The 25,034-nt window shown below is 35.7% G+C and overlaps 1 protein-coding gene across 3 annotated transcripts in view; it reads right to left on the minus strand.

Annotated features, from left to right (window-relative positions):
* LRMDA (leucine rich melanocyte differentiation associated) overlaps window positions 1-25,034 on the minus strand; it is a 615,153-nt gene that overhangs the window by 243,171 nt on the left and 346,948 nt on the right. For all 3 annotated transcript variants that reach the window (XM_015616989.3, XM_015616987.3, XM_033515529.1), the window contains 2 exons: window positions 16,636-16,775; window positions 7,673-7,799 (listed from right to left, as the gene is read on the minus strand). In XM_015616989.3, the coding sequence (XP_015472475.1) occupies window positions 7,673-7,799; window positions 16,636-16,775 (267 nt within the window). The remainder of the gene's footprint in view (window positions 1-7,672; window positions 7,800-16,635; window positions 16,776-25,034) is intronic.

Consider the following 25,034-nt stretch of genomic DNA (forward strand, 5'->3'; position numbering starts at 1 on the left):
ACTTAGGGACAGATTCCCTGTCTGCTAAAGTCTCAAGAAAACCTACCTCTAAAACAGATAATTCAAAGAGCAGGATTCAAAGTGATGTCATTTTTTAATTGAATTGACATTTTGAATATGATTGACATTTTCCTTATTTATTTTTAGAATTGTTTCTAATTAGAGATTTAATTACAATTTGTATGTATTCCTATGAACATTTTTCTAGGATGAATTAGAGCAACAGTTTACTGCAAAAGTTTTATAATTTCACTAATTTCTTCAAAGAGATCACCAGTCCTCATTCACAAATATTTTTTAGCTTTTTATCCACACAATTAATTTCCCCTGAAACACAGACCCATAACCTAATCTTAAAGATTTTATGCCAGGACCATTGTCTGCAAGAACGACAAAATTAAAAAATGTTAGCATCAGCTTCTGTTAACATTCAGGAACTGGAACCAGAATCTGTAACTTCAATATGATTTTAAGGGAGCAGATGAAACTGTGTTGTATCCTTCTTCTTTGACAAAGGGAGCAGTTCTGGAAACTCGTAAGAAAAAAGTTCAGGATTTCTTAAAAAATAGCCCTTTGGCCTATACATTTCTGGTAAGGGTGGAGACAAAGGAAGAAATATTAGCCCTTCTCTGAAAACAAATTAGTATTTTTTTTTTTCCTGAAATAACTCATAAACCAGCTTTAAATTGGTCATGTTCTTAGTCATTCATGAAGAGAGAATGACTGATATGCTTGAGCTTTTAGGAGATGACTTCATCACAGCCCTTTCTGACTCTTGGACCACACTCTGGCTGATGTTAGTGAAGGGAAGGATTATTTTTTGTAATGCTCTGGTGTTCTTGACCTGCCAGTATTTCAAGCACACAATCTCTCTTTTAGCACAACAGGAAAGGCAGGATTCAGCTGCTTAAAGACAAGTTTCTACTGCTGTTTTAGCCACTCTACAGTATCCGTGCCTGGTCTCCCATGGTGGCTTCAAAAAAACTTACATCTCCTATGTAAGATACTTATCTGTCATCCCTACAGGGTCTGCTGTATACTTTAGAGTATCTAAAATGGTACTAAGCTACTACTTTTAGGCATTTGCACTTTTTCCAAAGTGATTATAAATATTAGTGCATTCATTTTACCTTTCCCTTAGTTCCTCTCCTCTCTGACTCCATCTGACCATAACAACACTAAAAACCCAGAATCAGCGCTCATTTCATGATAAGATGCTGTAAAATGTGCTTGCATCACATTTTACGTGGTGAAGTTATGGTCCTTTAGCTGTTCCTTGCTGCAAGATATGCTCCTGAGAAGATGACAACAACAAATCTTTGTCCTCACTGGCAGTGGCCCTTCCAACCATGTTTGTCTCTAACAGCTGGGGAACTTTTCTCGGGTCAGTGAGTCAGCAAAGCCAGGCTTTATCCTAGCACAGCACACAAATATCCTGCCAAGCCTGCTGTGAAAACTGTGGGACATCCAACCACAGTCAAAACAAGCAATAAATACAAAATCAGCCGTGACAGCTCTTTCCAGCTTGTAAACCAGGTGCTTCACATGTACAAAATTCCAGGTAGATCCTGTGGTAGTGATAAGTTTGCCACTGATTTCCTCTTTCAGAAATATTGCTGAGACAAACAGCTTCCAGAAAGAAAAATTATAATTGGACCTTTCTTTCATGGCTAAAAATTGACATATATTCTAACCATGATACTTAAGACTACTACTACTTCAAAGGGAATAACTCACCAAAATCACTGTGTCTTAGGGTCCAGGAAAAAAATAAAGAATCACCTATAGGAACATAAGAATAGACAAAATCTGGCCAAGAGTTTTACCAATGCCCTGTTAAATCCATTTTCCTTCTTTTACAAAATTCAACGTATGAACAACTCCTGTGCTTAACACCGGTGTCGTCTGACAATGAGATCCATTGCATTAGAAAAGAGGAACTACAAGAAGTTCTGCTCGTACACCAGTAGTGCTCCTATTCCCAAAAGAAAAACAAAACAAAAAATCCCTATAAAATAAAGCTGTAGCCATATTGATCCATTAAGAATTTAAGACAATTGTGATCCTACTGTCTGATATCATGGTGTTACATTCTGCTGAATGACATTTTATTTAATGGACTGAGAAGACAATACAAAAGCCAGCATCTAACTATTGAAGCTTCCATATATCTGAAACCATAATTGAAAATTTAAAATAACATCAAACAAACAAACAACAACAACAAACACCCACAAAAACAAACAAACAAAAAACCAACAAAAAACAACCCAGAAGTAATAAAGTTGTCACAATAATTTCTTCAATTAAATGGAGGCATCAATTATATTCAGTGCTTATTTCCATTCGTCAGAGAATTTCCAAGTGCTTTACAAATATCAAGTCTTACAAAGGAATCAATTTTCTCACTACTACTGAAAGACACAGACTTTTCAGGTGCAAAGTAGCAGCTGGTTAACTAGCACACTGCAACATTACTGAACAGCTTAGGGCAGAAGGTGGAGAAGAATGCCTTAGTAAATGGAGACTGCAGAAAAATCCATAGAGGCAGATTTAATCACCTGAACTGGATTCAGGCCAGAGCTCCAGGAATAACACCCCTTCCTATCTGAAAAATTCATTGGGAGCATTAATGGCTAATATGACACAAGTTTCATGACAATCATATAGTTTTTTTTAAGGGAATAATTTTAGGAAAGAGACATCACCTTTTTCCTTCTGTATATTTAATAGCAATTAAGATAGTGAAATTTAGTCCACATAATAGCAGCCCAAAGAACATATGAGGATGTTTTTTAAGAAATATCAGTGTAAGAACCAGCACTGAAGAAGAGTCTTTCTCCCTACCCTAATGCACATATGACCCGCACATATCTGTTCTTCCCTCTTTGACAGCTGGAATTACAGCAGGTTATGAAGCAAACATGTTACAGACTTCTGCTTAAAATACATAAACTTTCCAAAGATTAAAATCACCGTGTGACTGCTACAATGTCCTTAAGGTAGATATTATTTACTGCATCACAGTCTAGATTGGAGTCTCAAGTTTGTATTCTTGTTTTGTTTTGGTATGTGAAAATTTGGCATCTGACAATAAGAAACCCTGTTGTGTGGAAGCTCTCTCAATGAGGTATCTTATGAGCTAGCACTTCACTGATACCATGATTCTTTAATTTACTTTAGAAGACTTTACACTGCATGTAAGGTCGAAATTCATAAACCAAGATCTCTACACAGTGGCAATGGTAAAATGAAAAAGATTGTGAGCAATGCAGCTATTCTCCAAAGGGAGGGGGTAGAAAGGTCCATGAGATACACTGGCAAAAATGTTTTGCCTATATTCATGGAAGCAGGTAGAACATACCTATTCAAGAAAAGTATGATTTTTGTTAAATAGTTTGGGATAAAAATTACTGAAATCATTCCTTATGCCTCATCTGACTTTAATAGAAGCACATATCAGCATCGGTCACTTTGATAAAGAGCTTTTCCTGTGAGCTTAAACACAAGAATTCTGCCAATGATCTGAAAGCAACAATGTAGATTTAATCTCACTTTATTCCTTAAATGGTACTGCCTAAATATTTACTCTTCCTATCATAATAAAATAATCTCCTTCTACCCTTCAAGCAACACTGTGGGCATGAATCACAGACATTTATTACTTGGAATGTATTAGACTTGCCTTTCTGCTTCAGTGTCTCCATCTTAGTTCCTTAGAGAACAAATGCCATGTCAGGTTTCATAATTATAACTTACAATGAAAACAATGCATCTGAGAGTGAAAAAAATATTGAAAAAATTCAGAACACCTATACTGCCTTTTTTTTTTCCACTTGTACAGAGTTCCCTTACAACCAGTGGAAAAGATGCTTTTGGTAAAGCTGCAAGTAAGCAGAATAACTACATTTAATATTAAGTTTGTTACTTGGAAGTATAAATATATCTGCCAGTGATTTGGCCCTATAAGCTACTGCTACTGGTGACCAAATTCCTTCTGCTTTCTTTCACCAGTGTAGATAAAACAGATGAAAGTGTTAACCTTAAAAATGCAGTAAGTCAAAATATATTTGTGGGGAAGAGGGGCTGAGAAATACTGGGAAATATATGTATATGTATAATTAAATTTATATTTAAATAGACTTATGACAGTATATATCTATTCATAGCAACACACTTAAATAGATTTTATCATCTAGATTAAATGATCGTGAATACAGACTTTAAAATATGGAATTATGTACTTTGATACACCATAATTTCATTTTATTCATATCATATGCAATGCAAAAATGTGTAGTCTTAACACATTTTCTCAAATCACATTTGCTTTGCATCTCTAAGTTTGAAAAATGAAACAGTTGGAAGCACAATTCATATACCTATAAACCAAAGAGGGGTACAGTTTTAAATAATTATGTCAAGAAATGACAAGTGTACTCTTTGTAGAAGCACAGATGAATAATTACAAAGCTGGGACACAATTAAGCAATTTTGACTGTCGTATTCTTGAGCTGTCTTTCTGATGTGAAATGCTGTCATGCCCAGAAACACACTTCACACTGGACAGGCATCTTCCACTTTGAGCTACACTTATGCCAGTGAAATGAGGTCATGGTCTGGTCATTAAACAAGGCTTCCTCATCTGGCTCAATGCCTCTTATCCAGCCAGACTTCCCCAGTCTTTATTAAAAGCAGGCATGATACAATGTTCAATATTTTGACAAAAGAAAACACAAACATAACAGAATACTGAAGTTTAGCTCACCTACATAGTGAGAAGGAATACTGCACTGTAACATTAAACTGTTTTCTAATAAATGATTGTATCTTTCCATAAGACAGTCATATCACAAACAGATGCATTTTCAACAAAGGATGAAATGAAGCAAAGCACAAGTGTAGTGTTCTGTTAAAAAAAATAGGGAATAATGAAAGTAAAAAGAATTTATACAAAATAAAATATTTATGACTTAGTCATGACTAGTGATTGCTAGATACTCTCGCATTTGAGTAAACACAAGCTAGTCAGATGGAAATTTCTTGCTTTTATTCTCATTTTGTGTATTTTTTTCTTGGTGGGGTATTTTGCTCTCCCAAGTATTTCATGTCAAGACTAAAATGAAAACAACTCCCCACATCACAGCCTCTTTAGATCATCAGTCTGCCTTTTATGCTGAATAAGCCACACCATCTCCTTCTTATCATAATGGGGAAAAAAGACACCACGTAAGTTAGGACTTTTTTTGTTGGTTTGTTGTTTTCAGTGGTTTGGTTTTGTTTTTTTTTCTCTGAATAAACAGGTCTGAAAGGCCCACTGCTGTTACTAAATCTGGCAGAAGATTTTCATGTGGCATCCACCAACATAAACACTAATCACAGCATCTCCTTTCCTGGTAGCATTGGCTGACACAGTGCCTGCTACCTTAGGTTACTAGGAAGTTCATTATCATCAAGGTCATATATCACTATGCCAACTTATTAAGGAGTTTCTCTGATGACCAGTACTGGATATGCTGCAATCTTCCTCGGAGTTTGGATCAAGGTGTTAATCTCTAACTAGCTGCAGAAAGCTTAAAATATATTACCAGTACCTGCCTGTTAAATCTGGCTGAAGCTGGTCAAAAATATCGACAGCTACGTGGGAGTGGAACTGATGAACAGAAAACACAAGATCCAGGAAATGTGAAGGCGAGAGAATAAAAACCCATTATGTATGCAATGTATTACACATGACAGAATTCAAAAGTACAGTTATTGTGCACATCATCTTGGTGATTTCTGGAGGAATGCTGCTTGCTGTGGTGTTCAAGTGGAGCTGTCAACAGCTGTACTCATACCTAGCTGCAACTCACAGCATATATGCAGAGAAAATTCTACGAGTCTTCTCAGACATAGAAAGAGTTTGCATGCATGTAATACTATAAACATGAATATCCTAGGAAATAAGAACAAATCCAAAACAATTTGGAGTGCTTTATAATACCTGCATCAAATTTAATATTTATTTTAAATTAGCCACTTCTGTGATATGTATATAATTTCATATGATGAGAGTAATTTCATAGCACCTTAAGAAGCATTAATTCATGCCATAAAAATAATTTAAAATGATTTTGCCATCAGTAATTTGTACTGAGCCATTTATAAAGAAGAAACTCTTTAGTATAGCAAAAACAACAGTAAATTGGAGTCTTCTGCAAATTTTCTGAAATAAATGTATGCTTTATCATATGACTTCATGGATAAATAATTCAAAACTATACAAAACGTTCAATTGTAGACCTAAAAGATAAAGATGTTATCCCTAAATTTGTTAAGTAATTTACCCTTAGCTATTGACTTAAAAAGAGGTTTAATCCTGAAAAGTAACTTTAAATTTGAGAGACACGTTTTTTTTCTGACACTATTAAGCTGCATGCAATTCACAGAGTAAACTCTTAAATAAGAGATCTCTTTATATATATCTACAGATATCTATAACTGGTAGATAAATTTAAAAGAAAACTTCACCAGATCCAAAATCTGATTAGAATTGTGAAAGATTACATAGATAAGCTCTACCTAAGACAATTCAGCTGTTGCATTTGGCCAGATTCAAAGATGGTTTGCTGTGAATAGGATCTCCACCACAGCTTAAAAATAAATTATTCCATTCATTTCATATATGAAGCTGAAATAACTAAAGGCAGTGGTAAACAATATATCAAAGCAATGTTTGTATCAGAACTGCTAACATTTTAGTAGTTATAAATTAATCAGTCTGAATTAATTTGTAATGCACTGCAATTGTACTCATGATAATGCATTTATCCAGCAACACTGTTATGCTACCAAACAGTGCATTTCCATAACCACTACATTATTATTCAGCATTATTGGAAATCTGTAATAAATTATTGATGGTATACTTCAGAGAAAAAGCAGCAAACAGAAAGCAAGTAGACTGAAAACTTAAGCAGAGTTTTAAGAAAGATCTGCAGTGCTAAAGCACTCTGAGCACACCACAGACTGCTGTTATCAAGTATTGATCAACAAGGGAAAAAGAAGGAAAAGGGGAGAATTCACATTCGCATTCTGATTGCTTCAGCAGGATGCCCAGAGTTGATGGAAGCTGTATTAAATGCTCAGATTACTGAAACTGTCTCTCTGGTGCTGTCAATGCTTATTAGCAGGACACCACATTAAGTAACATCATACAAAATTAGAATCAACTGTTTCACTGAAAGCCAATAAACACCATAGTTGCAAGCTCTGCAATAGAAGTTTGGGTTTAACACACAAGGCAGGGGACAACTTGTCAGAAAAAATTGCATTCTTTCACAAAAGTATATCATACAGTTGTTACATTTCCTTGGACAGGGTAAAAATATTCTTTTCAGCTCAGTGACACATATTAGCTACTTTGCTATGTGAAACAGAGGTTGAAACCAGAAATTTGATCGCATGGCAACAGCCCATTAGACATGTACCTGTAAGTTTCTACATTAAAACACAGAAAAAATTACTAAGGCTTTTGTCCCCCAACTGACCACATTTATTGGTCCTTTCATTTAAAAGGTTTTACCTCTGTTTTTACCTTAGCAAAAGATGCAGCCAGGCTCTTGGAGGTACTTAAAAATAGTGTTTAAAAAAACCATATTATTGTTACCACTTTCATTTACTCTCCTACCTTAGCATCCTTGGGCTTAACCACTTTCATGAAGGCTCCTCTTATCAGGGCTTCCTCTCTCTCCCTCCTGGTTACTTTCCGAGTATCGAGAAATTTCAGGTTTGTCAATTTGTGCAGGACAAAATATCTGACAGATATCAGAATACACACAGTAAAAATCCAGTAATACACAAAGACATACAGACTCAATGACTAAAAAATAACAGCCAAAATTAACAACAGCCTGTGTCTTCTCTATTTACTTTTTTCATGCAATGTAGCTTATGTACAAAGTTATAATACTTACCTTATTCTCTCAAATGAAGCCACAACCATTTAATACTGTGGATCAAACACAATTATCACCATGGACATGTATGTTTGCTCTGTGAGATATAAAGCATACTAAGGAACAGAATAACTTGGAAATTTTTTTGCATTGCCTGTTTGGGAAAAGGAATTTTGAGTGATACCAAAGATTCCAGCCCACACAGAGGGAGAAAATCAATCTGAGGTATGGGAAATTGCCAGCCAACTTCTCTGCAAGAATTCTTACCATTTGCCAACACTTCTTTGGATTTTTTATTTTATTTCCCTAAAATCACAATGATCAGCATTTGGAAGGAGAATTCCAATTTGGTCCTGCCAGAGGGACGAGGTGTCCTTATGGCATACAGATCCCAGCTCAGGAATAAGGGCAGAAGCACACAGGGAGAGACTATTTATGGGAAATATAAGAATTCCAAGTTCTTATTAGGATTCATCAGTATTATATTCTATTTATTGTTTCTACTCGAAGGATATCGAAGGATAGCAGCTTTCTAGCCTCAGAAAAATACTATTGGCTTCTGACCTGTAGAGGGAGGGAACATGGCTGAGCAAAACCAAAGCAAGGCACAAACACATCAAATCCAGTATCTAACCACCTCAAGTACACATTTAGTCAACCAAATGTGAAGCAGAGTGAAGGCAATATTAGGCTTTTCCTGGCAGAGGGTACAAAGGTGATGATAGTGTTCCCTAGCCAAGCTGCTTTGCATAAACCCCAAGTCAGTCAGAGAGCTCCTCATCACACCCATTCCCTTCTGGTACTGGGAGGAAGAAATTTAAGAAATAGAAAACTGCATAATGTTTTGGGGAAAAAAAAATAAAAACAGAAAAAAATAAAGATTTCAAAAGGTAAAAGTTTATTTTATTATACTGTTGTCTAAAACCAGATAAACATGTAAAAATTACTGTAACGCTCCCCCTTCTAAAACCAAGCAAAATCTAATGGTGCAAATAAAGCTTTCCATCAAGTACACCATTCCTCTGAAGCAACACTTCCATAAATTGTTAACTGAAGCGACAATACTAAGTTCTGAAATGCTCAGACAATTTAAATGTGAATCCTCAATCTATGGCTCGGAATTATATCAGTAGAAGAAAGAGAGAGAGTCACTTCACAAAACAGAACATCTCCTAAGACCATTTTTTTTAAACAGCAGCTACAGACCTATGAGACAGACACATTCTCAGACTCATTCCAGCTTTCCTGGCCGCCCTTCCAGTCCTCCCTGGCATTTTGCTGGGCCTTATCTTTCACTGGAGGAGAAGCTATCCATCTTGCATTACTGGCAGAAAAGCTCTGATGACAACAGATTCTTTCAAATGAAGACATGTACAGAAGGAAACAATATGTCAGGAGTGAAGAAGAGTGAAGCTAAAAATGAGTAAAGACACCCACTAAGTGTAGGGTGAGAAAAGATGAATATTCAGGTGAAGAAAACATCGGTATTAGAAAATCAGCAAATGTTTAATGATGGAATGAAATATGCCATTGAAAAGCAGGCTGCAACAAAAATGACAACAGAATAAGACAGCACTGTCATCTATGCTGACTTTGGATCACAGCCCTAATGTCAGTCTCTCAATCATTTCAAAAGAGCTTAAAATTATAATAGCATTCCTTGATACAAATGTATTTTTGTATTTTTAAGCCATCCTGACTGCATTTCAAAAAACAGAATTAGCACTAGTACTTGTCAATTCCAGAAACAAAACCAAAAAACCCTACCCACACAAATTAAACAGCAAACTGCTCCACAAGTCAGTGGGGTTGGTTCTTTTTTTCAAACTTGCACTCCTTAAGCAAAGCAAATACTAAAAAGTAGGTACCATAAATATTATCCCTCTGGTAGAAAGAAGGTGTATGTGCAATTCATTATTTTAAAAGGTGATTCAAAATGCAATCTCATTTATTCATATTCTTTTTACTAAATGTGGGATAAAAAGTGTCTATGCTATTTGAAAATAATACAATACATTCATATTGAATGGCTGAAAAAAAACCCAGCAAGCTTCCTGGATACATTTTAGCTAGAAACATGAAGGTGCAGCTTCAATCTAAATGTAACGCAAGTTTGCCATAAAAAATACAGGAAAGGATTACCAAAGCCTGGGAATGAACACACTACAATATCAATTCAACCCTTGTAAATTTAATCCAGGGTTATTTGTTGCACAAAATCTCTTTACTGTGATGTATGACTTAGTTACTAAGGTTATCACAGCAGTATCCTAAAGTTGCCTAGTACATAAAACATTTCGGTTAACAATGCAGGGAGGTTAACTCCCACAGATAACCTACTATCAGAGGGTTAGACCAGATGACATGCCTCTGTCAGCTTTCAGGAGCTATTGATGGTTCAATCAGTTTGTTTTGAAGGTAAAGTACAACAAAAGGGCACTAAACTTATTCAAACTGTCAACAGGGACTATGGAATGTTGCTTGCAGGTAAGTAATTTTGGGTGTTTTAAGACTATTATCAAACACCAATGGCTGCAGAAAAAGACAGCTACTAATAACAGAACACAGCCATCATAAAATACTTTATGGCAGGCACTGGGACCCATAAATTGCATGACACATTGCACCTGTTTTAGACTTGTAAAATCACAAGTTAAAAGCACACTGGTTAATGAAGAAAGATCCATCTAGATTCTACATTGAGTTTAGAAAGGTTTATCTAGGTTAGAAATTGGGGGGGCAGAGTGTCCCTATTCCCCCTCCCCCCTCTTATTTCTTAATAATTTTAAAACTTAGCACTGTTCCATGTGTTCTGAAACTGCTGTTACCGGGTTTTAACACCTTTGTTGTGGTGTGACAGAAGGTTATTATCTTCAGTGATGAGGATAAAAGTGAGATTCAAAGAGAGAAAAGTAAAAATTAGACACACCAGGAAGGTGCTTACAGATCCACTTATCATTGCTTGCAAACTGATCATCTGATTCACAATGGATTAAAGAAATTATTTATTTAAGTAGAGTTGCACCTTCTTTTGTTCAGAATCATCTCCCCCACCTTGGCTCTTGGCATGGGTGCCAAGAGTCCCATGAAAACAAGGTCATAACAAATATTCATCATATCAACAGGACCACTCAGATATAGGAAAAGACCACAGAATATGAAATTTTATGTTATTTCCATCTTAGTTAAGTAAAAATGAAAATAAAGATTAACAGTTCATTTACCAATTTTGTGTGTGCTGTATGCAGTAAGCTCCATTTTAAGACTTTTCACACAGACCTACCAGTGTATTGGAAAAGAGGCACATTTTCAAACTCTTCCACTGAACCTTTAATGAAAGACTATTGTAAGAACTATATTCTGTATAGTATTCCAGTTTGTACTATAATTAACAAAAACTGGAATATAAAACTGTACTACGTGCATCAATATTTAAGTTTCAAATAAAAAATACACATGCTGTGAAAAATCATGGAATGTTTGCTTGAAAGTATGCAGGAATATCCAGCTCTACTTGTATCATACCTGCAACTTGTTCTTTGTTTCAGAAAGTGTTCACTTTCATTTTTTTATTTTCTGAGCTATTATATTTCCTTTCCTTAACAATCATAGAACATAAAAATAATATGCCTATTTCAAACTTTGAATGGCTGATTATGCTCTCAGTTACATTATTGTAAATTAGAAAAAATAAATAACCTGAAGTTGGCTTATTTAAATCAGCATTTTAATGGGGAAAGACAAAAAAAAAATGAAATCGGAAGAATTGAACAAATGTGTTTATGACAGTGAATTAAATTACGTTTGTTATTGTTTATTCTGCACCCCCAAAAAACTTACCCTTCTACCCCCAGACAACCTATATATGGCTACATAATTTCCTCTGCAACAAAAACATTTGTTAAATACCCAGATGAGGAGGAGGAGCCATAAACTTAAAGCAGCCTCTTCCAGAAGAGAGGGCAGGATGTTGGCACGAGGTAGGTGACAGGGTCACATAAGACCCCGAGCAGCCTTGGCACTGTTTGGTGAGGACCACGTAACTAAGGGGCTTGCAAGTCACACAGAAATCCACACCACCTCCAAGTATTTTAACACACTCTGCTCTTCCTTAGTGTAGCAAACAATTCTACGAACTAGAAAAATCTTTCTTTATATGTGTAACAGTAGTTATAGTTTTGCCTTGATTTACTGTGTTAGTACAGACAAGTTGGGTATTATGGACTTCAATTTAGTTGTCTGAACAAACACATGGTCATTGTTCCTGCTCATGAACCCTTCCAGCACAAGTCTCAGATGGACCTTGTGTGGCCATTTGATGTCTTTCAAGCACAAACTTTTCCACGTGCTGGTGAGATGACAAGGCTCCACTCAAACACTGAAGCAGCACAGACTCATAGACTATACAGATGTCAGGGAATACCCTAATCATCTAATTAAGTACATAAAGAACATATAGAGAAGTAAAGACTTCAATTCTTCCTGCTGAAAGAGAGCCTCAACACCAAGTTCACTGGTACTCATCATGTATATTAGCATTATTTTAATTACTGAGTGAGAACTCCTAGTCTCCTACTGCTTATTGAACATAGATATCTATATCACCATTCAAATACAAGACTACTTAAAATAGACATCCAAATTCTGTAGCAATTTTTTAAAAAAATAAATAAAACAAAACAACAATAAAACAAACAAAAACTGCAAGAATGCTGAAAATGCTAGAAGACCTGTAAGTTCTCACAGACAAAACTGTGGAATGGGAATAGATGATTTAGCTTGAAAAGTTAATTCATACAATACACATGCACTTCCCTTCTTGCTGTTACATCTTAAGAGGGCTTCATAAGGTTATCATCATTTGCTCCCCCAGCCAAAGATAGCATATCTAGGCCATGTACTTTTAAGCTAATTTAAAATAAACTCAGGCATTTGTTTCCACTTGCCCTTGTTTCCATGTCAACAGCATTTAATGAATGCATCATTCCAGGAAATGTCAATAAGGAGCAAAGAAGAATGAACAAGCACTGAAAACTTCACACATGGCATGAATTCTCCACAATCATATCGCTTTAATGAAAATAGGTGAGGTCACCTGCAGCATTCACAAATGCTTTGTAATACATTGTGACCCAGATGATTTTTCACAGTTCACTAACACCACGTTTGAAGTTTTCACTGCAAACAATACACCCACAGGACTGACCAACTGTGAGTACAACAGGAGCAACCAGCAATTACTGTGTTGACTTCTGTTACTTTGATCTCTGGGTCATGACCTTTGCATTCACGCAATCTTCAAAGCAGAGACTGGAGACTAGGTTATTTTAGAGGACACTGTTTTGCAAGCTATTTTTCTGTGTTTCTTGCTTCCTGTTGGAGCCAAAAGCTTCTAAATTTTCCTATCACCATTACATATTAGTATTCTGCTTTCCCTTGCCCTCACCACCAAGATGTACCTTCACAAAATATTAACACCCAAATACAGAAAGCTTAAAAGAGAATGATTATTTTTTAAAATAGTAAGAAAATAAAGCCATTTTAATAATGATGGGAAAACCTCATGAGTCTTTAAAATGAACCAAACAAGTTTGCCTATAAAAATATCACAGAAGAGAACTTCTAATTTTCTTTTTCTGTCCAAGCAAAAATTCCAGTAACACAGAGATTTTTTTTATTCATCAATTTGTTCTCCTACACATTTGAAATGTAAGAAGAAATAGCAGGGATGGCAAAAAAAAGCTTTTATTCTTTCCTAAAAATATCCCATTCAAAAGTTTCTGTGGTTCTTAGAAAAAAAATAACTATTATGAGAAAAAAAACCACAATAATGTTTCAGTATAAAAATGTACTTTTAATGAAAGACTAGGAAAGAGCTTTAGTAATGAAATGATAGAAATGGTATACCAATGGATAACCTGAAGAACCAGATGATAATTTCTTAACCAAAAGCATAGTTTTGTATATTTTCCAAGTATTTTTGATAAAACCTAATTATTTTTAAAGTAAGTAATATTGCTTTTAACCTCTGTTTTTAAGATCAGTGTGAATCACTAGACTTTGAATTTTTTTTTTAATTATTTTTCATACCTTTAATATGAAGATTTTGGGGGGTTTACAGATCTTTTCAGTTTGTTGGAATGAGAAGATTTGAGAATGAGAAGATAAAGCTTTGATTTCTAGCACTTTTCTCTTTCTGGTTGAGGAATTAAGTAGCCTGAACTCTAATTGAACTCGGTAGGAACAAAATTAAAGTTCAATGAAAAATGAAGCTGTGGTTTCCAATGGTCACTGCAAAAGTTTACAAAAAAAATAAGTTCCCATTCAGAACAAAACAAAGCCAGTTGAAGTTATGGTGAAGCACAATGTTTACATAATTCAAGTTTTTACGTAATTCAAGGTCCCATAAATGTAATCTTTTGATGCTTTCTGATAAATTTATCAAAATTAAAGGAAAGGACTTTTTTTAAGGAAAAAATGTTATTTCAAACCATTAAAAAATGCTGAAACTGGAGGACAAAAGTTGTGTTCAAGATGCTTCACAATGTGTATTCAAAACTCTGAATTAGCTACTCAGAGTAAAATTAGAAGAGCAGTTCTAATCAGTTCCATCATGTAGGTGATATATATTTTCCTAAAGACAGGCAGATTGATCAATTGATCGACCCATGGTTTTGGGTTTTGACTCTAATGCTGTCTAGCAAATACATTTCATATAATGCAACAAATAATAATGGAAAAGGATCAAGAAGCTTTCATGATAGCAGCAGAACCATAAATCATTCAACTAATTAGAAGCCCATTCTTCTTTCTTAAAAGTGTTTAAATTAACCTAGTTTATATGGAAAAAAACACCCGGGGTTTTGAAAAATTGAGAGGAAAGAAAATGGAAGCAATGTTGCAGTTTCCAGCAGATATATAAATAGACTCCTTTCACACTTTGACATAGTGGTTTGCCATGATGTGACCTAAAACTACCTTGACCTCTCCTCCGAAATCAACATTTTTGCACTGAAATGAAACAAGGGACAGGCTTGTTTTGATGTATGGCTCTGTGACATATTATAAATATTACATCACATAAGCACAGAGGATGTCAATCAATAAGGAATTTTTTCAGAGAGCACTAAATGAACCACGGGTTCTTGCCTCTGAATGGCTCCTTTAACGTACTACTTTTGCTTAAATGATTAATAGGAGACGTATTGTCAGAAAACATACTTAAAGTGAAAAACAGTAAACTGTAGAAATATCATTCATTTTTTAAGCAATTTTCTAGAGCACATGTCACATAAATTTACATAGAGACAGCACTATTATAGTCTTGTAAGCTGGATAGTAGGCATACCTCCCACTTAAGTGTGAAAGCAATGGGAGATGTTTTATTAAACCTAGGCTGCTCTACTCCATGAAAACCAAAATGCTACAAGCTAAGCTGGATTCAAATCATTAAAAGGTGACAGTCTGACAACCTAGAAATCCTTCTCAAAAATCTGAAACAAACTAAAAAGTATATATGCACATCTGGGACAGCTGTGCTGCTGTTTAACCTACACCATTTCTGAATGCATTGAATTCAAGCCTATAAATTCCCCATAAACCTGTTTTTAGTCTCCTCTACTTTGTGTTGTTTTATCCTAACTCCTACAGCACAGTTTGGGCTACCTGAAGATAAGATCAGGGTTTATTCTATAACTCCCAGTACTGTGGGTGATCCTAATAAAAAGCCAGCTCAGGCTCTGCAAGGCAAGGTGACCAGCACTGCCTGGCTCTGCCGTGCCTCCAAACACCATTTGCAGCCAATGGGAAATGTGCCAGCACACAAGGACTGCAATAATGCATCAGATGGCAGCAAGGAAAAATACATCTCATGTCTTTTTTCTTTTTTTTTTTTTTTCCCTGCATAATCCATGTCTCACCGCTCTTAAGGTTATAGCTCTGAAAATTATGTCAGTTAGCAGACATTCCAGAAGTTGGGAAAAAGTTGTGGATCTATACTCATAATCATCATCAGTCACAACTCTTTCTGGTTTTGTCTTTCTTTTAATAATCCTTGCAACTTTTAGCAACATTTCAGTTGGACTTATAATATTTTATCAAGCCTCTATATTAAATTTCAGATGACCTCTTGCATAATCTAGCTGATTGACATTACATTATAAAGATTGGGGTTTTTTTTTTAGAATGTAACTGCTCTGAGTAAAGCACCAAAATATAAGAGGAGTCATTTATTCCGTGTTAATTGTGCCTTGATAATTACAGTAGAAGCAACTTAGCACCATATCAAACATGAGAAGAGAAGACAACTGGCTATCTCAGTGGAGTGACTCTTTCTTTCTTTTTTTTTTATTGCCTGTCACCCTTAGTGTACGTAGACCTTGCCTTATCTTGGCCTTAAAGAAGGAAATGCCTTGAGTAGGGGTGTATGAATAGTCACATTCAGGAAATCCTGTGCACACCTGCTCAGCTCAGACATGTGCTATACAGCACTGAAATGTTTCTTGAAACAGGGTTCCTGAGGGTGATCTCACCGAAATGGGGCTGCTCAGATTCCCAGGTGTTTCATGAATGTTACAGTGCTTTCAGAACAGAGTAGATGTTTCTTTGAGACTCTAGGTTGATTTTAGTTTAGTATTTTTCCAGCAGTAAAACACAACTTTCATGCCTTATCACATTTACAAGTGAAAACACTAACCTGTATCTCTGGTAGTCATCTTCATCCTTTTCTTTGCAGACCAGTTCATTTGGGCAAGCAATGTTTCCAAGCAAACTGAGATACTGTAGTGAGGGCACAACTTCAGCCAAATGGTCCAAAAGGCTTTCTAATTCTGTTATGTGTCAAAGGTAGTGGGTTAAGGATTCAAAGACATTAATGAAAAAAGCATTTAGAGTTGCATCACTGCTGATTTAAACATACATTTCAATAACTGACAATCAAATTTAGTACGGCACTCAGGAAAACGTCACATTAATTGTTCCAAGGGCAAACAGGGATAAACTTCAGTCAGTTTTTTGGCATGGAATGAAAGAATTGGGCTGTTTTGTCATTCTTTTCTCCTCCTTTTTTTCCTAGGTGGTTCACTACAAAACATTAAAACTTTGACAAAATGATGGATGCTGTGTGGTAAAATGGCTAGCAATTGCTGGAGCCATGAAACTTTTCCAGCATGGAAACAAACAGTTAGTTTCACAGCACATTCATCACTAATATATTCAGTCCACTGGAAAATGAGTTTAAAAAAAAGCAAAAGAAAAAAGTCAAACCACAACAACCCAGGTTCACTCCCAGCATATAAACGCTTTGAGTGTCACAGCAACACATTTGTAACCACTCAATTAGGATATGCCAATTAATGCTTTACTAAGTACAACTTAAAGACTTCAGTGTTACAAATACTTTATATATGAAGCTTTAAAGTCTTGTAAAGCATAAAATTTTTCATTAAAAGAGCCCTATATTTTGAAGTTCATGAGGCTTTTTAACTTAACTGTATTTCTTGGAACATAAATAAGAAATACACACAAACACATACATTATTGTAAACCTGAATGAAACAAACAAGCAAACAAAGGTTAAACTGTCTTTAACCACTGTAATACTGCAAATCACATGTTAGGATTAAGCCTAACAACAATATTCAATCATTTGCACCTCAATTTGTTAATTGATCAAAGAATTATTTTGTTACAGCCTAGTATGACAGTCTCTAAAACTTGAACCATTCATTCTAATTTACTTCAATTTACATACACATATATTGGTGTGATTCTAAAAAAACATGAAAATTTTCCAGTATTTAAAAATCATCTGGCTTGGATGAGAGTAATAATAATTCAAAACCATTAAAGGATATTTCATGGCTTTGTTTTTATTCCCTCCTGCTGTTAGAGACAAACTATTGTTTTAAATCCTCACTTCACTTTTGATGCTATTATTTATACTTGATTTATGTGTTTCTGTTATCTTTGTTATTTTTAGCTGATGGAATTTACTTTATTTCTTCACCCCAATATCTTAAGGGCAACAGAAGCAATAGAGAATGGAGAAAACAGCTTCATTGTTCAAAATGTGGTCTTCCTTTTGTAAGCCTGAAATTTTAGTTTATTCCCAAACACACATGAAGATCACGTCAACAATTACTGATTCTAATATACTAAAATCAATGCATCTGCATTTAGTGTTCTGTCCCATAAGATCTAAAGAGTTATACTTAAATATTTTGCATGAGTGAGGAAAATGAGGGCTTGAAATAAATTTTATGAATTCATTGAAAAGGTAGGAATGCTAACTTTTAATTTGGCAAAGCCACATTAGAGAACGCTTTATACCAGTAATTAATCTACCAAACCCGAAGAAAAAATTATCTTTTTGTAGCACCATATGATTTGTGACCTAGGACACAGAATTACCAATCAAAACTTGGTGCTCATTTTCATACCTGGAGCTTAAGCTCACACATAAACTTTTCATGGCTTTTTCAGGAAGTATGTGACTGTGATGGGAAACACACAAACTCTTTTTCCACACATGTTCAAGTGTGGAAAAGGCTTTTTAAAAGTTTCCAAAGGCTGTTGGTGAAGTGCTTGGACCTGGCACCCTCCCTCAGCCAGGAGGAACACTTAATTTCTCGCAGGATTGCTTAAGTCGCAAAAAGGCTCCCTGAAAGAAATAGTTTATTGTTACAAAGGACAGTTATTGCCATAACAGCAATCATACACAGGAGGTTAGCTGTTGCAAGGCTTTGATTGCATCTGGTCATTTCCTATCCAAAGGGGAAAAAAACCAACACAAAAATAACGCCCCAACAACAAAAAAAATAACAACTCATTCAAAATTTTCACTTCTTTGATGAAGTAAACATGCAGGACTTTTGCTTCTTAATTCAGCAGAACTATTTCGTGTGTAGAATCTGCTCTCCCCAGAAGTTTGCTGGATGTGGAGCCTGACATGGATTCTAACTCCCATCTGAAAATGCAGCCTTCAAGGCAAATATCAAAATGTATTTAAAAAATGTAAAGAAGAGCAATGACAGCTTAGATATGCAAGGAGTGTAAGACTACACCTCAAATTGCTATGGAAAGCAAAAGGGAGAGATACCATAGTCACCAAGAATTTCAGGCTAATAACAGGAGTTTATAATCTGCATTCCAAAAATCTAAATCTCCCAAATTTGGAAGCCAGTGTCTAGATTCTAATGCCTCATATCTAAACCCTGAGCATTTATTTTCAGATGCAAAAACACCCCCTAAAAAGTATCTCATGCAAGAGAATCAGCAGTTATATCATAAATAAAATAAATAATTAATGATAAATAAATAAATAAATAATTTTAAAATAATAATATTTTTTTTTTTTCTGTTCTTTAGGACTTGGGTATCTTTTCTTAACCCTCTCTAAAGCAAAATTCAAGGTACAGATTTATTTTTCCAAGAAGCCCCACAGTTATTTTTTACCAATAACACAATAACACCACAGTTATTTTTTACAAAGCATGTAGGAAAAAAATAAATTATATCCTGTTAAAATTCTCATGATTAAGTATTTCTCAGAGATGACTCATAAGTCATGGTGCACTTCTAGTGTAGTGTTTAGTTAATTAACATGTCAAATACTTACTTAAATCACAATACTAGAACTATATGATGCCACCAAAAGCATTGTGTCTTTCCAAAACAATGCTAGGAAAATATGGAGAGAGAAAATCAAAGCAAGTCTGAAATTTTATTGCCAACTTCCTTTTTATGGTTTATTGTTGCAATCCAAGGAGTGCCATATTGGTTCAATCAGAGCCAAAGAGCTGCAAAATCCTGCTGTGCCACTTCTGAGACCAATTTCTGCTCCATTCTCTCCAAAAGAGAAAACTCACAATTAAATCCACGGACAGTCCTAGTGAAAATGTATTTATTTATTTAGAGCTCTGTAAAAATAGCTCTGAGCTAATCTGTCTAAAGTCAGTGTCACTGATCAGCAGGTAAATATGTAACAGTGATGCCAACACTTACACTACAGTCTACTGTTTGAAAAATGGTTTAAAGTATTGCTGTGGTGATAATTAAAAAGCCTTAGTGTAGTAATCCATCTCCTAATTCAAGTGCTATCATTACCAATCTATTAATACCTATCTTTCTAACAGACACAAAACAAAGTAAAAAATTGTAACAATTAAAATTTTTAAATCATCAGCTCTACAGCTTACAAGCTAGAATATTCTCAGGAATTCTACAACGATGGTTCCCTCCAAAAATGTAACTTGGTCTCCAGGAACAATTCATATAAACACACTGGACATACTTTAAAATTTCATCTGCACCAAAGGATTATACTTATTACATGCACTCTTTCTAGTTTTAAATTAGGGAAACATTTAAAAGAACTGGGTATTTCTCACAGATTAACTTTTTTAAGCCACTTCAGACCGTTACTATGTGCATACCACACGTGCATATTTAGTCAGTCCAAAGCAGATATACACACAAGCATACAGAACCCCATCACCAAATTTTCTGTTCAGAAAGACAAATGCTGCCAGCAGCACTGAGACAGTAGTAATAGAATTATTTGGAAAATTACAGTACTGTGATGGGTCAGTTTAGCTGCAGAGCAATACAATTTCTTGCAAGTTTCATGGAACAAAAAATATCATACAAATAGGCAGGTTCTGACTTGTCTGTTTTCTCTCTCATACTCAATACCACTGTTTTTGAGGTTCTCTCAAAGGCAGAAATAACAAGCAAAAGCCCAAAGCAAATGATGTATATTCTTTCTCTGGCTAAGAACTAACTGTCTGTGCAAGCTTGTAGCATTTTCATTTGTTTTGCAGAAAATCCTGTAGCCTGGACCGGAATTTTAGTGCCTAGTCAGGACTAGTCATCCCCTTTCATACCATTCAAAGATTTGTTCCCAGGGAATATTACATTTGTGCAAGGACAAAGTTGTAAACTCGGAGTGGATAGTGCCACTTGACTTAGTCAATTTTAGGAGAACCTCAAAAGCAGGGAGAGACATTTTGATGCTAAGCTGTGTCTTTTGACAGCAAGCATAGTAAAAGAAAATTCTGTTACACTTCTAAGGGTTTGAGTGGATTCACACAGAAACTAAGCATGATGTCTCACATGTTCCTCTATTCCAGACTTCTGTATTCTCAAGAGTCTCTTTATCAATGTCTTTTCTGCATATCTCCAGGGCAGAGACACTGCATGAATCCTTTCTGGAGACTAATAGGAGGGTCAGCTGCTTTACGTACTGAGCACTAATGCTGGCCATCTCCAAACACCATAGCATTTCTTCCTTCCTTACCAGCATCCTTGGTATAGCCATATTCAGGCTTGTTCTCAGGAAAAACTGGGACTTTTTGTCTGCCAGAAATTCTTTTTACTAGTCACATACTCAAATACAGAAAAGTAACCACTCGTGTTCTCTCTCTCAGTGCTTTCCAACTGTCTCCACCATTATATTTCAAAAAGTCATTCCACTTCCCCAAAAGAGTTGCAGGAAAGCTTTCCATGTTAATGAACTTCATTGACTTCAGCTTTTGGAAGTTCTTGGAAGCAAAGAGACACAGTACAATAAACATACATTCAAAATATTTCTGAAATATGTACATGAGAATATCAGGAATATCATGCAGATTTCCAGATCATCACATAGAAAGACCCAAAACTGTCATTCAGAAGTTTTCTGCCAACTAATCATCTGTCATGCAGTTGACCTAACATTAAAACAGCTGAATAACACTTATGCCAGAGTCATAAATGAGCAAGGTACCTTTATTTACTCCTAGCTGAAACATTTGCTTCAATTAAATTTATCACAAACATGATGTAGCAATCACAAGCTGTTCCACACACAAATAGCCTTGAATCAGAAGTTACCAATTCTCCTCTGAATGCAGTATGAAAAGATCTTTGCCACCTGAACGCTTTTCCATTAGAATGTGCTAGGTCTTCAAGGTTGGATAACCACAGAAATAGCTTGCAATATGCAAGTATACATCTCCCTCTTCTCTGTGTGCAATAGGATGTCACACACAGTCATTTGTATGCCACATTCTGGCTTGAACCCTATCTGGTAGGGAGATAGGACCTTGAGATAAGGCCTTGTTCACTGACTTTGAAACCACTTTGCTCAAAGAAAAAAAGGTGCAGAGTGGATTGTAATTAACTAAGTCCATATATCTCATGGAGAGCTTCCTGAATACTGAATATATGGGGAAAAAAATTCCATTCTGCCTACTGGAGCAGCATTAGTTTTCTTTATGTAGCTGGAGTTCCCAGTGCTTTTAAAGGCATTTTAGTATCCCCATGGTTCCAAGGCTGCAGATTTGAAGACCACATTTCAATGTTATTAAGTAACAAGGCATCACAAAGACAAAAATAAAGTAGCAGTTCACAATTCTTAAAAAAGTTCTGATATCTGCAGTTCAACTCCTGCAAGCACTGCTGCAGAACAGCATAAGGAATCACCTGGACTGTGGACTATTTCTCTCTTCCATAGATGTATGGAAGACTACTTCTCTCTTCCATGATGGCATTCACATGACTTAATTTTTACTTCAGGTACTCTTTATTCTAGAAGAAAGATTAAAGAAAGGCTCATTGGGTACAGCAGTTCTCTAACAAGCCACGCAGATTTCATTAAATCTGCAGTTGTGGTGTGGAGAGCTCAGAAACCTACACAGGAAGAGTTCTGTACCACTTCAGTTGTCTGTTTAGAAGGAATGGGGAAATTGTCTCCATGTATCATAGGAGACAATTTGTGTCTTTAATGTAGTCACTCAATCTAAACATCAAGTTTTCAGCACTTAATATAATGAGATTCTGGTCAGACTGGGACTTCCGTGCCTTCAGGCACTTAAGGACAATGTAGGAACAGGTGCAGAGGCAAAATAAATTACAATCTATAGTTTTGGGGTTAAGCAAATCTGTAACTATTAGAGATTATTAAGAGACCTGTGTGAAGACAAATTATACCAGAAGTATTTACTGGTATGTTTTACAGTTGAGATATTTAATACATGTTGCTTTCAAAGGCTCAAGAACATATAATACCTAAATCTGAATCACACTGTTAACTCCTCTTGCCATAAGAAATGTACATACCATTATGGACATTCTGTCTGGTTCTAGATTTCCCAGTCTATGGTATGAAATATTTGTTTTTTTTCCCTAAACCATTCAAAACCTAGACCTAGATTCAATTATAAAATCACAGAATGTGCTGAGTTGGAAAGGACCCATCAGGATGACTAAGTTGAACTCCTGGCTCTTCACAGAACATCCCCAAGAGTAACACCCTGTGTCTGAGAGCACTGACCAATTGCTCTGTGAGCTGTCAGGCTGGTGCTGTCCCCACTGCCCTGGGGAGCTGTTCCAGTGCCCAAACACCCTCTGGTGAAGAGCCTTTTCCTGATCTCCAACCTAAACCTCCCTGCCTCAGCTTCAGGCCATCCCCTCAGTCCTGTCACTGTCACCCCAGAGCAGAGATCAGTGCCTGCCCCTCCTCTTCCCCTCGCAGGGAAGCTGTCACTGCACTGAGGTCTCCCCTCAGTCTCCTCCAGGCTGGACTGACCAAGGCACCTCAGCTGCTCCTCATTTGGCCTCCTCTCAAGTCCTTCATCATCCTCATGGCCCTCTCTGCGTTCTACATCTATATTCAGCACCTTCTTCTCAAGAAATTTTAGTACTAGTTCCTCAAAAGTGTATAGAATGTATTTTAAATATATGACCAGCTTAGTGGACTGAGTAAATAGAGTATTTATTACTACAAAGAATCACAGATCTGGCTCATTATCAGACTTGTCTGTTCAGAAGTGAGGCCATGAACACCAAATCTTCAGCATACAGGCATGTGTGTATATATATATATATATATATATATATATATGACAAACTATCTTTTAATACTTTGTCAAATTTTAAAAATTCCATCTGAGTAGTTTTGACAAATAATATAAAGTTTGAAATGTAAAGGAAATTGATATGTCTGTACTATATTGTCCCATACTGCTGGTCAAGACCAGCACAGTGAAAAGCCACGAAACCTCACACTGCTGTAACACCCACAGAGAAATAGATAAATCTATTTAGAACTTCCCTGATTGATTTATAGTATTTAGTCAACACACTTAAAAGGAGAAATGAGGCTTCCCATTACAAGCATAGGTGCCTGCAGTTATCGGTCCTCCTCCAAAAGCAACTTCCCATCTACCCCCATCCATCCTGGTCTGTGCTGCTTTCTGCTGTCCACTGTGTGCAAGAAAGAAACTAAGATATCTTTCCCAAAGTAAATCAGACTTTTTAAAAAAATAACCGTACTATACACATGAAATAAAGTATGTTATACACATAATCCAACACTGCACAGTGCTGATGACTCTCCTTTAGGTGTTTCCATTATACAGACTGCATTTCAGAAGATTTTAAACAGCTTATACATTATAGAGAAGTTGAGTGATAACACATTTTTTTGATTGCAATATTTTAATTTGCTTCTTCCACTTCTCCAGAAAGATTGGTAGTGGCCTGACTGTAACTGAAATACGCAACCAGAAGAAAAAAAAAAACCAGGTGATTCTTCTAAGTCTTCCCCTGATTTAGTGATAAGCTTTCAAATTTATACAGTATCCAGACATTATGTTAGAAGGGCCCAAATGTTATTTACACATACAATGCCACATAATAAGTGAACCATGCAAAAGGAGTAAAAAGCACTTAGAGCTATCAAAACAGGATATGGATGAAAATGAAGCCAGAATAAAAGGAGAGAAGAGTACATTTATATTAAGAGATACTCAGGAAAGCCCTCATATGTGTTCTAAAGTTTACATGCTATTCCAATTTTCAAAGGGGTCAGTTTGGCTTTTTGTTTATTTTCATCTCTCTCTCACTCTCTCTCTGTACATATTTATGTATACATTGCAATATTCCAACTACTGAAGTTTTATTTCAGATCAGTATTCTTTGCTCACTTGTGTCCTTTATGCAGCGCTACTGCCATATACTGAACAATCTTTCCTGAAATGTATTTCATTATTCTATTAAATGTACATTTTTTTCTTAACATTTTTCAAAGAATTCTATAGAGAAATAATTCAT

This window comes from Parus major, chromosome 6 (assembly GCF_001522545.3).
Source record: "Parus major isolate Abel chromosome 6, Parus_major1.1, whole genome shotgun sequence".
Classification (NCBI taxonomy): domain Eukaryota; kingdom Metazoa; phylum Chordata; class Aves; order Passeriformes; family Paridae; genus Parus; species Parus major.